The 17,469-nt window shown below is 43.6% G+C and overlaps 1 protein-coding gene across 2 annotated transcripts in view; it reads right to left on the bottom strand.

The window, feature by feature from the left end:
- Window positions 1–16,794, bottom strand: part of PTCHD4 (patched domain containing 4) — a 90,607-nt gene extending 73,813 nt beyond the window's left edge. The window contains exon 1 of one of the 2 annotated variants that reach the window (XM_062638449.1): window positions 15,827–16,794. In XM_062638449.1, the coding sequence (XP_062494433.1) occupies window positions 15,827–16,426 (600 nt within the window). In that variant the 5' untranslated portion in view covers window positions 16,427–16,794. The remainder of the gene's footprint in view (window positions 1–15,826) is intronic. The other variant, XM_062638450.1, reaches the window with a different exon arrangement.
- Window positions 16,795–17,469: the final 675 nt, after the last annotated feature.

Raw genomic sequence — 17,469 nt, 5'->3', positions numbered from 1 at the left:
TAGTCGCCCACAGAGATGAAGGTGCTGTCATGTGTGATTCTCTAACATGCTTTCTTTAATTCTTATTTCAGTCAAAAAAATAAAGCTCATGGTATCATCTCCACTTTGGGCTTCTCATTGCCTTCCGTCACTGGAGAGCTCTCCCACTGGAAGTTTGATAACACTACAAAGGCCAGCTTTGCTTCTGTAACCATACTCTGCGGGAGAGGGTGCCTCATGCTGTCTCTGTCTGCACAGACCATGTTTGCAATGGTAAACAAATGTTAAACAGTGTACAACAACCTTAAAATTTTGCATCAGCCTAAAATCTTCATCTAGAGATTATGGGAATTGCTACCAACTGCTACTGATCAAGCTCCACATGCTGGAGACAATACATCTTGGTGCAGCTTTTGTGCTGCGGAAGCCTGGGAGGATCCACACAAGGTAGAGCAGACACTGAGGTCTCAGTCCACACCATAATCACTGGTCACCAGTGAAGTTCTGGCATGACCCAGGACAATGCTGTGCAAAGTGCTGTGCAAACACACAGTTGAAGAAAGCTGCCCATGCTCCAAAGATCTTCCCATCTGTCACTAGAGCTTCTTTAGTCACTGTATTTCACAGTGTGAACTGGTGATGCTGCCAAAGGAGAGGTCTCTTCCTTCTCCTTCTTGAGCCTACACCTCCTCCCTGCCAAGCTTGGGAGCAGCAGTTCCTGTGGCATGTGGTGAAATGGATCGGAAAATAATCCAGGTTTATGCAAACTCAATGGAAAGGAAAAAAGAAAAAAGAAAAAGATTTAATCCCCTCCTTGCTGCCAGCTGGCAGAGGATTTCTTTGATTCCTATGCTCCAACCCCAAAGTCCAGCAGTGGTGTCAGCACGTAACACTTGAATAGCTTCATCCTCAAGGTGGCTGTATTTCATGGCTCAGTATTTGTCCTGTTCTGGGAGTACATGGTAGCTATTAACTTCAAGCAGAATTTCTGACTTGGATGTGCATTTTCAGCCAGAAGAAGACACAAACCATGAAAAGTCAGAATTTAGGCCCTAAGGTCCTGAGTCAGCATGCTTAACCAAACCTGCAAGGTTAGATATGGAAGGACTTCCAGGCTGCTTACTCAAGGAAAAGAAAAAAAACGGGCACTTCCTGAGGGTGATTTTGATCAGTGAATCTCATTCTTACTGTTTTCAGTTCTCCTAAATCCTACAATGTCCCAAACCCTAATTTAAGTGCCTTCATTAAATCCTTAAGGTTAAGTTATATGTGTTTCTAGATTTATATATTAATGTAGTGCTATTGTTATGAATGAGTTCAAGATATCAAGATGGATATTTAGCTACTGTGTATAACTTCTGGAGAAATGTAGCGTATTAATTGTAAATAATAGTAATAACAATACCAACCACTTTTTCAGCTTATCCAAGACTTTTCCCTGCGAGACATCAAAACTTTTTTTTCCCAAATAGGTGTTTTACAGTTACTTTAATGTAGTACATGTTTTTTAAACAGGCTTTTCAAAGCCCCCTGGAGTGTGAAGTGACCTTTCAATTTCTATTAGTATAAACTATTTGGAAAGGGTTTGGTTCTGGCAGAAAATGAAGGCTTGGACTTTTAATTTTGAAACAAAAGTGCTGCGGATGGTGGGAACTCATGGTATCTAGCCACCTTTGGCTTTTGAACAAATAAATACTTAGGGAAAAACTCTGATAAAGTAAGCCAAAGAGTAATCAGATGGTAAAACATTTCCAAATGATAAAACCACTGTGTTTTTTTTTTTCTGAGCGCTCTGCAAAAACCCAGTCTCATTACTGCAATAAACTGCCAATATCTGGCAATCTATTTTGCAGGAGGATGGCATTTAATTCCGGTTCCTTCAGTGGAAGGTAATTCCTTATTCAGATGAATGTATTTCAGTTCTTTTGCAACAATCTAATAATAATTTGTAAAAATTCAGAGATTCGGCATGAGACAAACCTGCAAAGGACTTGGGAAGAAGCCTTGATTTTCCCCATGAAATTATTCAGAAAAGTTTTTTTCTCCTGTCAGTTCAAATGCAGATTATTCCCTAGGTCATTTAGGAATGGTTCACATGACATAAGTATTTTCTATAAATATTTCCATACTTAGCATATTGCCATGTGTACGGAAATTTCACGGAACTATTTTTTTGGTTTTTTTTTTTAGCATGTGATTTGAAATAAATGTATGGCGGGACTCATTTTACCTAATTTTAACCTAATCTGAAAGGTAAATGCATAATATGAACATTCTTTCTCTGGTCCATGATGTCTCTGAAGGGTGAGTTCACCCCCTTCTAATGTATTTGTTTAGGAAAAGTGAAATGCATTGCTTCTGGAGGTTCACCCTGCTCTCCTTTCATTGCACATCTGGCCCAGTTTTGATGAGGTGCTGAATATATGAGGGCCCAAATTGGAAAAAATCTACCCCATCTTTTGGATGAGTATTCTCATTTTGAATTTCTGCATGAGCATCCACAACTGCTACATCATAGATCCCCAGTGGGCAGGGCCAGAGACTGACTCTGAAGACCAGACTAGGAAACATCCACTGCAGCAAATACCCCACTGCTGTAGATGTTTGTCAAGAAGAGGAGGAAAAATGGCCTGACTCCACAATCCATTTTGCAAACATCACCAGGCTGTTCCTAGAGACTTGGTCTGCAATCACACTCAAGTTTGACTGAAAATAGTAGAAATGATCCAGCTGAATATTTTGTAACTATCCTGCTCAACTGAGTTTAAGACTGCCTGCTACAGGAATTTTTCCCTGGCATAACCAGAATATAATTAGTGAATGACAATACTCAATAGGGATAAAATGAAGTTGATCTGTGAAATTAGGGGTCTGAAGATATTAGAATTTGAAGTGCTGGGGAACAACCAGATGAGGCACAACATGGCAAAACAACTTCAAGGCTGACCCATTCAAAATCCATACAGCACAAAGCTCCAGAAGCTGACTGATTTAATTCTAGAAAGATAACAGAAGGACCAAGCCAAAACTATAGTCTATTAAGGCTTCACTATTTATCACATCATTTACAGCCTCCAAAGCACCATTCAAACTCAACATATGGAGCTGTCCTTGACCTGCAGAACTTGATCTGCAAGAAGGTGAAGGAGGAAGGACAACACCAAGTACTGAAATGTCCATACTTGCAAAGCAGTATCAGTCAGAAGTATAACTAAGTGCCCTTTCTGTGGGAGTTGCAAAATCTCAACTTTAACATCAACTTTTCTTTGACTTTGGTCATATCATTTAAGAACTGCATCTTTAATTTGACATTCACAAAACTCAGCTAACAGGAGCCTGTCTCAAGGGATGACACTAGACTGCCCTTTGAGGACCAGAATGTAAACAAAACTCTTCAGAAAATGGTTTTATTTTCTGTTCAGGTTTCTAACTGCTCAGGTTCTGTCTGTGTAAATTCTCTGACTCAGCTGCTGCTGACATGTCCTCCTTGTTTAATATTATCTGTGAATTTCATTCCTGTGCAATTCAATTATACTTCCCGATAATTAATAGAGATGTTAGATGAGACCAGACCTAACACAAATTCTCCAGATACCCTGCAAGATACCTTCCATAAACTTGTTACATTATCATTTATCATGGTTCTTCGTTTACAATCTTTCAGCCAGTTTCCAGCCTACATGACTGATTGCCAATCCAAGCCAATCTGAATAAATTTTTTCTATTAGGATTTCCTCATAATCCTGCATAGGCCAAGGAATGGGTTTAGACTGACCTTATAAGCCTTTTATGTCTTTGACCTCTTGATGTTACACGGAAGAGGCATGAGATTGCTCATAAAACTCCAATAGCTCTCTGACTGAGTTTCTCCAGCAGCACGACAGCACTCCTTCATGAGGGGAAAATCAATGTAGGGAAAAGAAGGATCTGAGGCAGAGCAGAACATGAATTCTTGAATAATCTTGAATATATGTGGTCCTGCACCAAAATCGCCATCCCACACCCCAGTCTGCTCCTTCACAGAATAGCATCTGAGATGTTGTCCTTTCTGTCCATTGTATCTTCATTGAAGAAGCTATAGGAAAACCCAGTTCAAATGGTTTAAGAGTGCAGTAGACTTTCTTTGAGTTTCATTCTGGACTATTCTCTGTCCTGGTTACCTTTTATTTAGCTGTCTAAAGGAAGTGATAAATGTCCTATTCTGTCTTATTTTCCTTGTCATTTTTGCTGCTTCAAAGAGTAATTGGGTTTTCCACAAGAGAAGTCTCAGAATCATTCCTAAAGGAGCTTTCTTCTGATCTGTTAAGTAGTGACATTACCTGTCATATCATAACCTCTTTTAAACTTTACTTTTGAGGTGAATATTCTGATGAAAAGACCACTGAACATAAGCAATCACAGTATTTAGCAATTATATAAAATAAATTTCCTTTCAATGATGTCCTCCTCTTTCTCTCATCTCCAGAATCTTATACTCAAGGCAAGAAGGTTGTAAAAGGTTTAAGGATACAAGCTTTATTCCTCTGGAGGAAAAAAAACCAATCTTTCCTTTGAATTCTTCTAAAAAAAAAATCAAATGCTTTATGAGAACAGGGGAACTCTTAAGCTTGTCAAGCTTAGGAAATGTACGTTAGGGTGTATACCTAAGGCCTAATACTTGTGCTAATTTGAAGCCTGGGGAAAAAAAAGGACTGGAGAGACATTTGTAAATATTCAGAAATGCCCATGTTTCTTTGCTGCTGTGCCAACTTTCTATGCAATTTAAAATGATAACTCTGTCATGCATCCGCTGGGTGACCAATGTTTTTTATGTGTGGATGGAAAATCTATTACAGACAGGAAAGTTAATGTTACTTAACAAAAACAAAAACAAAAAAAAACACAACAAAAAAACAAATACTGGTAGAACATTTATTACCATACTCTCTCTGCTGAAGAGGTTTGTCATCTGATTCCAAAAGTCTATGTGGTGCAATTTCCTTTGGAGGATGCTTTGTATTTATTTGTGAATAAAAACTCATTCAGTAGGACAGGAGTCAAGAACCTCCTTTCTCGTTACCTCAAACTAGTCTATGATTCTATGATTCTAACATGAGCAAACTGTAGTGTGGATTTTCAGGAGGAAAATACATATGAATATTTCTACATTGCATCTGCTCAGTACTGAATTTGTTAATGTATTTTTGTTAATGAATCAAAATCTATTCTAAGAAACCATCCTGGAAAATAGTTAGGAAAAGAGTGATATATATTTGAGTCATAGGCCCTATCATACTAGAGATAGCATTGCATAATCAAGTACTGCTAACAGCAACTTTCTTCTTAATGAATTGCAAATTGGTCTGCAAACTAAACCTGCCTGGAAAACTTGAAGAGAGGATCAGCTGGAAAAGAGGATCCTGATGAAATCCATGCGCAGGTCCTGAAGGAGCTGACAAATGAAGTTGCTAAGCCACTGTCCATCATATTCGAAAAATCCTGGCAGTCAGGTGAAGTTCCCGATGACTGGAAAAAGGGAAATATAACCCCCATTTTCAAGAAGGGGAAAATGGATGACCCAGGGAATTACAGACCAGTCAGTCTCACCTGGGTGCCTGGCAAAATCTTGGAGTAGATTCTCCTGGCTGGCATGCACATGCACATGAAAATCAACAAGGTGCTTGGTGACAGCCAGCATGGCTTCACTAAGGGGAAATCCTGCCTGACCAATTTGGTGGCCTTCTGTGATGGGGCTACAGAACTGATGGACAGGGGCAGAGCAGTTGATGTCATCTACCTGGACTTGTGCAAAGCATTCGACACTGTCCCACATGACATCCTCTAAATTGAAGAGACATCAATTTGATGGATGGACCACTAAGTGGATAAAGAACTGGCTGGATGGCCGCACGCAAAGTGTTGTGGTCAATGGCTCAGTGTCCAGCTGGAGACCAGTAACGAGTGGTGTCCCTCAGGGATCGGTGTTGGGACCAGTCTTGTTTAACATCTTCATCACTGACATGGACAGAGGGATTGAGTGCGCCCTCAGCAAGTTTGCCAATGACACCAAGATGTGTGGTTCAGTCGATACCCTGGAGGGAAGGAATGCCATCCAGAGGGACCTTGACATGCTTGTGAGGTGGGCTGATGCCAACCTTATGAAGTTTAACCATGACAAGTGCAAGGTCCTACACCTGGGTTGAAGCAGTCCCAGGCACAGCTACAGGTTGGGCAGAGAAGAGATTCAGAGCAGCCCTGCGGAGAAGGACTTGGGGGTCTTGGTTGATGAGAAAATGAACATGAGCCGCTTCAGTGTGTTCTCCCAGCCCAGAAAGCCAACCGTATCCTGGGCTGCATCAAAAGGAGCGTGACCAGCAGGTCAAAGGAGGTGATCCTGCCCCTCTACTCTGCTCTTGTGAGACCTCACTTGGAGTATTGTGTGCAGTTCTGGTGTCCTCAACAGAAAAAGGACACGGAACTGTTGCAACAAGTCCAGAGGAGGGCCATGAGGATGATCAGGGGACTGGAGCACCTCCCATATGAAGACAGGTTGAGAAAGTTCATTCTGTTCAGCCTGGAGAAGAGAAGGCTGCATGGAGACCTCATAGCAGCCTTCCAGTGTCTGAAGGGGCCTACAGGGATGCTGGGGATGGACTCTTCATTAGGGACTGTAATGGGTTAAAACTTAAACAGGGGAAGTTTAGATTGGATATAAGGAAGAAATTCTTCCCTGTTAGGGTGGCAAGGCACTGGAGTGGGTTGCCCAGGGAACTTGTGAATGCTCCACCCCTGTCGGTGTTCGAGGCCAGGTTGGACAGAGCCTTGGGTGACATGATTTAGTGTGAGGTGTCCCTGCCCATGGCAGGGGGGTTGGAACCTCATGATCTTAAGGTCCTTTCCAACTATTCTATTATTCCATGATTCTATGATTCTATGATTTGGTCCATCAACACTTGGCCCATTTTCTGCAAAGAAAAATGGCATTAACAAGAGACAGAACACCCTGTTGGGGAATACATTTATTTTCACAGCATCTGGGCTGTGTCCTCAGCCATGCAGGATACTGCCAGGCAGAGCTGATGAGGTGACTTCGTTTCTATGTGATTTTCAGAGTGATGTCTCCTTCTCCAACATTTGAACATGGGAAAACATTTCCTTTTCAAGTAATGTTTGTTTTTCTCCTTTATTATCTAATCTAAAATATAACGTAAGAGCAAAATATTTTTCAAATAATTTTGAAATAATACTTTAAAAGAAATATTATTTCAAATAAATTAAAAATTCAAAACATTCAAATAAAAAAAAAAGAAAAGAATAATTTTGTTAGGGATATGCCATAATGAAACTGCCCTCTTTTTTCCTCCAAGACAAAATTAAGGGCAAAGTAGACATTGCTTCACAGATGCTTTTGATTTCAAGAGTACTGTAACTTCTGATAGAAAAAGATTCAGATGAAATTTGTGGGCTGGCACTACATGCAGCATAGGTAAGCGCATGACTTAGCACAGGCAATATGTGATTTAGCACAGAAGCAGCAAAATGCTCCATGGCCACTTTGGACTCGTAGCACCCATAAAGGGTGAAACACTCGACACGTGAAAAAATGCTCCATGTGTGCGGTAAGAATAACACCTCCCCATCAGACTGACAACACTTGTATAATGCTGGTGGAAACAACTATGCAAGGTGTAAGAAAAGCAAAACCCTGTCTTACACAGGGGCAACTTTTCTGTCATGCTTATGTACCTAACTTGGGCACACTTAGGTGTCCAATGAACCAGTCCTATAGGTGCTGTTTATGTTCCCTATATGCTGCCGGCGGATACACATTAGGTGTTCAGGACCCCCTGTGGAGATACTCAGTGCCACCTCTCAGGTCTCCCAGCAACTGCACAAGGAAATTAGTTGTGGTAGACTGGCCCATTATGAGCTTGATCTTTAATCCCAACTGTGTGCCCTATGTAGGTGACCTGCAATAAACCTAAATTCTCTTCAGTGTGCTTTGCTTTCAAAAGCATGGGACATGTAGGTAGGACTGTTCTTTGCCTTCTCAGACAAGCAGGTTTTAGGCCTTGTGCAATTGGTATTTTTTAAAGAAGAATTATTCTGGCAGACACTAAAACATTTGCCATCATACATATCCAGGAAACACTATACACCTCTGGTGCTGGCTGACTTTTTCCATCTTAGTTATAGGTCATTATCAGACCAAAACTTTTCTGCATTATCCAGGTAGTGACATGCTGCTTCCACAGCTCATGACCCCTCCTGCAGCTCCCTGGCTGTGGTCGCAGCAAGAGTAGGTTGGAGGAGGGCATGTTGGGTGTCAAAACATAAAACCAGGGAGAAAAACTGATCGGGGAGACTCACGGCTGTGGGAGGGCTGCTCAGTGTCTCGCCGAGCTGCTGGTGGGAATGCAGAGCTAGCATTGTGCAAGGATTACCCACCACTGTGTGAGCAGGGTTAACGACTAAAAAATTCTTCAGCAGAATTTCTGTGCCTTAAGAGAGCTGCCCACCAGCGAACTATTCCCAGTTTGCCTTTGATCTGTAATTCTTTTTAGCTGGAAATCCTCCCTCTCTGTCACCAGATCACACTTGATGGTGTCTTCAAAGATCTCCAAGCGCTTTACCCAAAGCTCCTGTTCCCAAATGGCCCAAACAGTGTAAAAGTGAGGCAATTCACACCCAGTGAATCTCTGGCAAAGATATGTGTCACTGCAGGTGATCATTTCTGCAATGATCAGATGCCCTGTCACTCCTCAGTCCCTTTGTAGGATGCTTCACAGCCCCACTACCAAGAACTTCCTTTACTATCTATTCTTTGCATGGGAATCTTGCACATTAGTAGATAGGAAAACAGAGAACAGGGCTAATACAGGGAGCAACAGAGGTATGAGATTTTACAGCTTTCCTTTTCTGCCTCACATTGTCTTTCCCTCTCTTTTCCATCATACCCAGCACCTGCTTTCCTACATTATTGAAGACTTTGTTTCATCTGTATTTAAAGCTGCTTTTCAGCTCAAGTCTCAGCCATGCACAGCATGTCTCACTGTTTGAACTAGAGTATGCAAGGTCTGGGGGCTGCAGAAGTTAAAAGCTTTCTCTGGAAATGCAAGATCATGATTTTGCCAACTCAATTCACCCTTCTTGGAAAACCGATCAGCAGGTTTTTTCACCATGAATTCTGTAATAACTGTGCAGAGCTCTTCATAGGGATATTTTATGTTTTAATGGTTTAAAAGATTTAATGCAGGTTATATTCTTAGTTTACTATTTTCAAATGGCACAATCTCACCTACATCATTGTTTAAGAAAGGTGTGTACGTAATATGCATACTGCATATATGTGAAGGACATTACATAATTTTTGACATGTTTATTAATCCTATTTTGTCCTTACAAAGTTCCTCCCACTTCTACCACAGAATATATATTTTATCAGTTAATGTTGGTTAAAGGTCTCCTCTCCTTTTCTCTTCTCTCTTCTTCTCTCCTCTCTTCTGCATAAAAACATCTTTCTCTGGCTGAGATTATGGCACATCTTTTCTAAGGCTCATCATTCTCTTGCCTTGCTAGCATGCAGTATCTGAATTTGTTTTAATTTTTGTTACATATAGAAAGATTACCCAGCAATTTTAAATCCAGAGGGAGAAGTTCAGAGCCCTCCAACAGCTCACACAGCCACTACAGTGAGGGGCTCCAAAGGCAGTTTGAAAAGGCATAAGTATGGCTGAGATTAGAAGATGCTCACACAGAAGCACTGCCACACATTAACTGAATTTTTAGTAAAGGAAATAAGGTCTTTTTGTTTTGTTTTGTTTTTCCCTGGCCACAGAAGTAGCTATTGTAGGAAAATTGCAAAGTGCTACTGAACTTCCTGCCTTTGGCAAGTGGTTGACATCTATCCCAGATCCTCAGCTATGAGGAGTCGTTACTAACTGAAGGGGCTAGCAACTGCTTCTTGCTTTTCTCTCTGTCCAACCAAACTTGCATTAGTTTCTTTATTGTTACATCATGGCAAGGTATTCAGAAGGCCTGGCACAGCAAAAAAGGCCATGTCCCGTGGCAAGTGCTGACGAAACTAAAAAGTGGAATAGCTGGGAGGGAAAGGCATGGAGTGGCTGACCAAGGTCATCTGGGTGATTAGTGGAGAATGTTTTCTTTGAAGTCTTTTACATGGCCACTGCTCTCGACTGCTACACGGGAAGGAATGAGCCCCACATACAAGGAACTCGATGTCTACAGCCTGGTAGTGTGAAGGTGGAATTTACCACAGAGACTAATGAGGAAATATAAGTTCATAACTGAAGAACAGCAATGCAACAAGAGCACCTTAAAACCCACCCTTGCTCTGATGAGTTTCTGCTGCCTTTCTGCTGTTTGTTTTTGTTGGGATAGCTAGTCCTGGTACAGGTTAATCTGTTCTTGTGTCCCTGGTACAGTCAAGCCTCATAGTCTAGCCTTCCTTTTAAGCAACAGGGTCATCTTAACGCTTGGCCTCTTAGAGATAAGAAAAAGATCTTTCCTAATGTATACTAAGCAAAGGAAAGAGTGGAGAATTTTTCTTAAAAATGCAAAGAGACATTTCACTTCTTGCCCACGTGGAGCAGGCAGGCTGTCTGATCATGTCCTCAAGAGCTGATAGCTGCAGGGAGGGACATCTAGCAAGGTCACAGCTAACTTGCCACAGACACCAGCTCCACCAGCCCCTCCAGGCCCTTTCTGGTCCTGCAGGACAGCACAAAAACATAGCTGCAAGAACAGGAGGGTCTTTTTTTTTTTTTTTTTTTCCCAAATAAGTTTTCCGACCTGTGAACCAGAAGAAGCTATTTGCCTTCAGATATTTTCCACTTGCTTTCATGCTGCTGAGCAGCTACTCCAAGCTCAGCCTGCCCAAGTCTGTCTTGATCTGAAAAGCTGAGATGAAAACTATCTGCAGCTTCCAGCCTTCCCCTTCTGATCTTCTCCTGGCTCGTGTTTTATTATTTTGCTTTTATTTAGCATCTTTTTCTTGCCACAGAGCATTTCACAGGATCCTGAGCCACAGGTCTGGATTGGGATATGTGGTACCACAAAAGGGTACAGAGCCATATTGCCTTCAAGGAAAAATCTGGTCCTTGAAACTAGAGTAATCTTATACTTGAACCAACTTTACTGAAGGAATGATCAGTTTGCAGATAATTCTGTTACTCAGATGCCTACCGCGATATAGGTGGACTCTCTTTTTATATCCTCCCTGTTCCATAGGGGTGGCCCAATCCTCACAGTCATCTAAGGAGGGATTAATCTTAGAGCAGTGGGAAAGAATCTCCATGAAAGAAAAGGGAGCAAGACTCATTTAAAAGTATAGCTGTTAGTGTAAGAAAAACTAAGTATCTGGCCAGTAGCACATCTGTAACTACAGGTTTCAAAATGCTAAGTGAATGCAAGTAAGTTTTCTGCTTAAGAAAGAATTTAATATCCAGCTGATGTGTTTATCACAAATGTGGTAATAGACATGTCTGTCTTATTGGCTGCTGTTTAGACAAGCATTCATAAATGACTGAGAATAAATTGAAGACAGTATTACAAAAACTAATCTACCTACAAAGTCTTCCTTTAACCAGGAGTTGTCATATTTGTTCTGATCTCAGAAAGATAAGTTGTAAGTTATTATCCTTTCTCAGACAAACTAAGCAAATAAACACAAAACAGTGAAGAGGTAAAATACCTGAAAAAAATATTTGCATGCTTTTTTTTTTCCCTCTGGGCAAGGGCTGGGTTCAGAAAGCATTTTCAATCTTTGTTGTGATTTTTTTTTAAACTTTTTTCCTGATAAGGACAGGAAATTTACTGGGGTTATTGGCAAATCAGGGTCAAAACCCCATTTCCTTCCTCAGATGGTACACAAGAAGTAATCCCCATGTAATCAATAATTCTGTCTGTATGAATAAATAACATGTGCCTCAGACCATATTCCAGACCTGGGGACAGGGTACAACATCTTCAAGCAGATGCACACTGTTTTTCCCAGAACGGAGTAGATACACTCTGCAGTGGATTCTTTCCCATGCTATCTCCCAGGTCATGCCCAGGCACAGTCCTGGAAGACTTAATTGACAAAAATGATGCTGGAATTTGTCAAAACTTGCAGTTTCACAGTTTGGTGACTGATGGTTGGTGCTTAATGTAGACTTGCCCAGACTGCATGGTTAGGGCACAATCCAGACCCCAAGCATATGAATACTGTTTCTGTGGCCCAGGCTGAGGAAAGCATGAGCAATCCTGCTCCAGAACCTACCTCAAAAGTCTTCATCAAGATTTCATACATCCAGCTTTGTTTTCCTTCTCCGCCACGGTCTATCTGCATGACCTTGGGCAAGTCACTCTTCTGGCTGGGCTGCAGACTGCAGCATAGCATAGCAGTAACTGTGAAAAGGCTAGACAGAGTACCCAAAGCAGTGGGAGAGGTATTTTCCTACAGCCTGGTTCACCTGGCCTTCCAGAAGAGTAAAGTAACCTACAGTGACTCCTTTGCTGCCAGAGTGGATTTTAAACTCATCTCAGGCATCTGAAACTACACTGCAGTCTGCACTCTGGATGTAACTGCCATCTCTCTGCTCCTCTGGTGAGTGGAGAGACCAAGACTTCCTGACTTACAGAGGGGCAGTGAAGACAGATGTATTTGAGTCTATAAGCTCCTGCAACACTACAGTAAGTAATGATTAAACAATCATTACCCTTCACAGCCAGATTTTCTTAGGAAAAGCCAAGTAGTTTCATTAGATTTTGCAGCCCAATATCAGCTGTTTCAAAACCAGAGCAGTTTGCTGAAACCTGCTCATACAGCTCCCATGAAGTTCCCATGAAAGATCTAGGAAGAGCTCATCCGTAGCCAGCCACACCTGAGAGAATCCATGTAATTTGGCTTCCAGCAGGAGATTAGAAGAGGGACAAAGTGAAAGTTCCTCACAAAGCCTGAGGGAAAGAAAAAGCTACAAGATGTTTTTGCAGCTTCCACGTGGAGCAGGAGAGGGGTTGGAACAGCTCAGCATTGTCATTGTGATTCCCAAACCAATACAGGTTGACACTTGACCCATGTCAGATGCAAACTAAGCACCTCTGGGACACCTTCACAGTTTGTAAACCCACCATAGTGTTCTTAGAAGAATTTTATCCAATCTGAGGCCATAATTAAAAGAATATGGCAAAGCAAAATCTACCACTATTAACCATCCAACTTGTCCTTTGAGAAAGTGAGGCAATCTAGAAGACCTTGGTGGGTCCTTATAGTGCAGGAGCATTCAGCTGAGGAAGCTCCCAATGATGTGGACTGGTGAACGGTCCACGTTGAATAAGGGAAGGCAGATTTGGCCCTCTTGTTTTCATACGCATAATGTTTAACCACAAACACTTCTTCATGTCACAACTCAAGTAAAACGAAATCCTCATAGCCACAGCCACAGAAGTTGTTGCCCTTTGCTGAACATCCAGAGACTGCTCTAGCCCAGTGCCTGCAGCACCCAAGATATTTTTTCTTAAAGACATCTACATACCCCAAAGGAAGCAACACAGGCCTGAGTTTCTACAGCCTTTGCTCAGAGGTGCAGAGAGAGGTAGGTCAGTAAATAGCTTGGGAGCCTGGATTAAACTCATTTTGGCCATGGCTTGAAGGACAGCAAGAAACATTTATGCACAGCTTCCTAATTCTTGGTAGTTGACCTAGTGAGTCTATACAAAGCAGTAAATTATCCCCAGCAGCTGGAGCCAAGAAGACCAAAGGAGGTGAGTATTTGAGGACACACCACAGCTCAAGACCAGCCCAGGTTCAGGACTGACCCTGGTCCCATAGAAAAGTCCTTACCATGCCAGAAAAGAAAAACTGTGTTCAAGTATGTTTCTCAGTAACACCAGGGACTCTCCCTAGCTGCAGAAATGGCTCATAATTGTTAACTTTTTTCTAAAGTGCACTCACAGATTTTGATGGCTTTACCTCCCTTCACTAAGAAGTGGGTGGAAAGCTGCCTGCTCTGTCCAGCTTCAAACGTAGATACTTAAGTGCATTTATTCCTTCATCCAGAAGATGATACATAACTACATGGGGAACTGGAGGTGCCAGACTGGTATTCAGCAGTGCTCAGTCAGATATCAATGCTTTGTTAAAACCTTTCTCTGTGTGAATTATCTACTGATCACTTTTATTCCAATAAATCATGAATCTAGAGCACATTATTTTTTCATTTGCTTTTATATTTAAAAAAGGAGGAGTTGTATGCATGCTCCTAGTAAGAACTCCCACATTACAAGTGATCCTATCCTAGTTTTGTGAAGCTCAGTCAGTGTGTCTCTACACAAGAAAATTAATCTGGATTGAGAGAGTAGAATGACTATTTCTGCAAAAAGCTGCTTTATAATGTTAGTCTAGGTTATCAGTGTTGCCCACTGAATTGGCTTAATCTTGACTTTAAAAATAAGCAAAATGTAAAGAAAACACTTTAATTCTTCAATAGCAGGACTGTCTTCAGATTGAGTTAAAAGATAAAATGTGTGCAGGTATATTTAACTCAGAATAACTCGTGTTTCTGAGCACTCCTTGCACTGGGGACTTTTCTGCAGGAGCAAGGACACCTTTTCGTTTCCACACACTCAAACAGTCACAACTCTGCACAAAGCAACTACTGTAACATCTAGAGCAACGGGACCAAATCCCAGCTGTCCCACCTGGCCCTTCTACTGAATTAAACAGACCAGTAAAACTGATCTATGCCTCTGATTTGGCTTTTCGAGCAGGGACAGGCTTTACTTTTTTTTTTCTTGGTATATGAAGAGTAATTAAAAAATAAAACTTTAGGATCTGGCCACTTCTTGTAAGAGCACTACCTCCCTCATCCCTGAGGAGCTCTTGGGGAAAAAAGGACCGGAGACCCCAGAGAGCCCCTCTGCTCCAAGAAGGACCGTATCCTCTTTCCTGCGACGTGAGCTATGAACTAATAGTGTGCTAAGGAGTCTGTTACACTGTTAAATAAATCCTGCCTCTTGTGCATGGTATTCTGTAATTCATCGAAACTTCTTTTAGCAGCCACATGCAAACTTTGCACCTTATTTGTTCATAGCAGGTTAGTCCTGGTGATCTGGATAGCTCCACATGAAAAGGGAAGCAGATGGGCGCTTGTGTCCCAGAGAAATATTCCTGAGATCATTTGTGCCAAATTATTTATTCTTTTAATTGTAAGGACTGAAAGTTATTTCACCTTTTACCTTGTTTCGCCTTCACTGGAATCCTCTAGCTAATGGGCTCCATCCCAAAACTTCAGACCATCCATCAGTGGCAGAGTTAATTATTATCACACTGAGAGAAAAACATTCCTCCTCCCTTCTGCTTCCTTGCATGCAGGTAAGGAAAAAGAAGGCAGGACACCTGAAACCGCTTCTGGCCCAAGCCTCCTGCTGCTCCTACAGCCCTCGCAGAGTCAGGGAGATAGAGGAGCTAACTGTGCATTTGAGGAAAGCCACATTAAAGGGAAATTATCCCAACATGACAGTGGGGCTGGAAAAGGTGGTATCAAACCCCCAGTTCTCACACACACACAGACCTCCTCTCCCCTTTTCCCGATGTATTAACCCCTAAAGGCATCGCAAGCTCTCACGGTTCCGAGGCTGTTCTCCACTCCCTGCTTTTCCTGGATGGTTAGCGTACAGTCCCCCCTCCCTCCCTTCTCGGACAGAACAATAGCAAGGCACCGCTTTCAGCTGCTTCCCGAGGAAAGCCCAGATCACACACATTTAGAGATAGAGAGATAGATATGATTATATTTCTCTTTGCTGTTTAGGACAAGAAATGAAGTGCTGCCTCTTTAATTGGCAAAAGCATGCAGTAAGAGCATACCTTTAATTTAGTGTTGGGATAGCTCACTTGCACCCTGGCTGTTGTCTTATTGGAGAGGGCAGCCTGCCTCAGATCCTCTAGCACTGAAATAATATCATCCAGCACGCATTTCTTATCCTGATTTCTCAACACACACAGATGGGAAAAAGTATAATTATAGCCTTTGTAGTTCACCTTCATTTCCAGCACGGCTCGGTGGATCTGCAGGATCACATCAGCCTGGTGCAAAATATTGCCTCCGGGTTTGGAGAGGAGAATCACCCTGCCATACCTCCCCGGGGTGTGCAAGTCCGAATAGAGCTGGCTTTTGGATTGATCGAGGGAGAAAAGGCTGCTGGCTAAGCTCCTCTCGATCTTGGCCAGGCTGTGGCTGGGGGCTACCAGGCTCTCCAGGTCAGTGTCAGGCTGGAAGCGGTTGAGCAGGCTGAAGCCGAAGATGATGGTCAGGACTGCGGGCACAGTGAGGAAAAACACCGGATGCCTGCTCACGAATAAGCCCAGCTTGTAGAAAAACGACTGGAGCCCTCTGTGTATCACCTGCCGCAGCATCCTCCACCAGATCCAGCCTGCAGATGCTCCTGGCCGTCTTAGAAAGCACATGTGACATGTGTAGCTCCTTACCCCTTCCTGTCAGTTCCCCTTTCTCTCTCCCTCTCTCTCTACTACTCCTTTAAAAGACTGCAGCAAGTTGCAGCAAGACAGCCAAATATTGATCAATGGGGTGTGTGTGTGCGGGTGTGTGTGTGTGTGAAGGAGCTGGAAGGGACCGGGCAGAGGAGGGAGGAGGGTGTGGGGGAACCTTGTCTTTTTTTTCCTCTTTCTCTTTTTTTTTCTCCCCCTCTCTCCTCCCTCCCCCCCCAGCCAACTAGCATCGTCCCCCCTCCCCTCCCGGGTGCCCCCCTTTCTCCGGCTAGGCTCGGGCGTTGCACCCGGAGCGCTGCCGGCTCTGCAGTGCCCGCTCCTCGCCCGCCGCCGCTCCGCGCAGCCCCGCGCCCGGCTCCGCTTCTCGGGGCGGTGCGGCTATAGCCGGCAGCGCACCCCCCTCCTCCCCATCCCCCGCCGCAAAGCACCTCTGCTCGCTTTCCTCCCTCCGCACACACACACACACATACGCACGGCATTTGCCAGGGCGGGAGGATGATGCTGCATTTTAACGCCCTCCAAGACCCCGTCCCGAGCCCCTCCCTCCCCCGGCCGCAGCACCGTGGCCGCCCCGGGTGCTCCTGCTTCCCGCCGGCTGCCGGGGAGGGACGGAGCGATAGAGGGAGAGCTTCGCCCGGAGACTTCGCCAAACGCTTTCCCAAAGCGGCAGCATCCACGGCCGCCGCGCCCCGGTCCCACGGCTGCTGCATCCCCACGCCGCGCCCAGCCCCTGCCCCTGTGGCTCCTGAGTTCCCCCAGGCAAAGCTCCCAGCCTCAGCTGCCACCTTTCCCTTTCCCCCATTTGCAGCCCGAGGTCGCAGAGGGGGAGCTGTCTCCCTGCTCCTGCCAGTAACTCCGGGAGAGACTTGGGTCAAGGGGAGGGAAGGGGAGTGAGCTGTTCCCTTCTGCCCGGCACCACTCTCCTTCCGCCAGCCGCTCCCTGAGCAGTGACCCAAGAGGGGCAGGACGGGGTTCCTGACACCCTTCAGCTGAAAAAGAGG

Source organism: Pezoporus occidentalis, unplaced genomic scaffold (genome assembly GCF_034315485.1).
Source record: "Pezoporus occidentalis ecotype Australia unplaced genomic scaffold, CSIRO_AGI_Poc_V1 ctg57, whole genome shotgun sequence".
NCBI lineage: Eukaryota > Metazoa > Chordata > Aves > Psittaciformes > Psittacidae > Pezoporus > Pezoporus occidentalis.
This window is presented reverse-complemented; position numbering and strand designations above follow the sequence as displayed.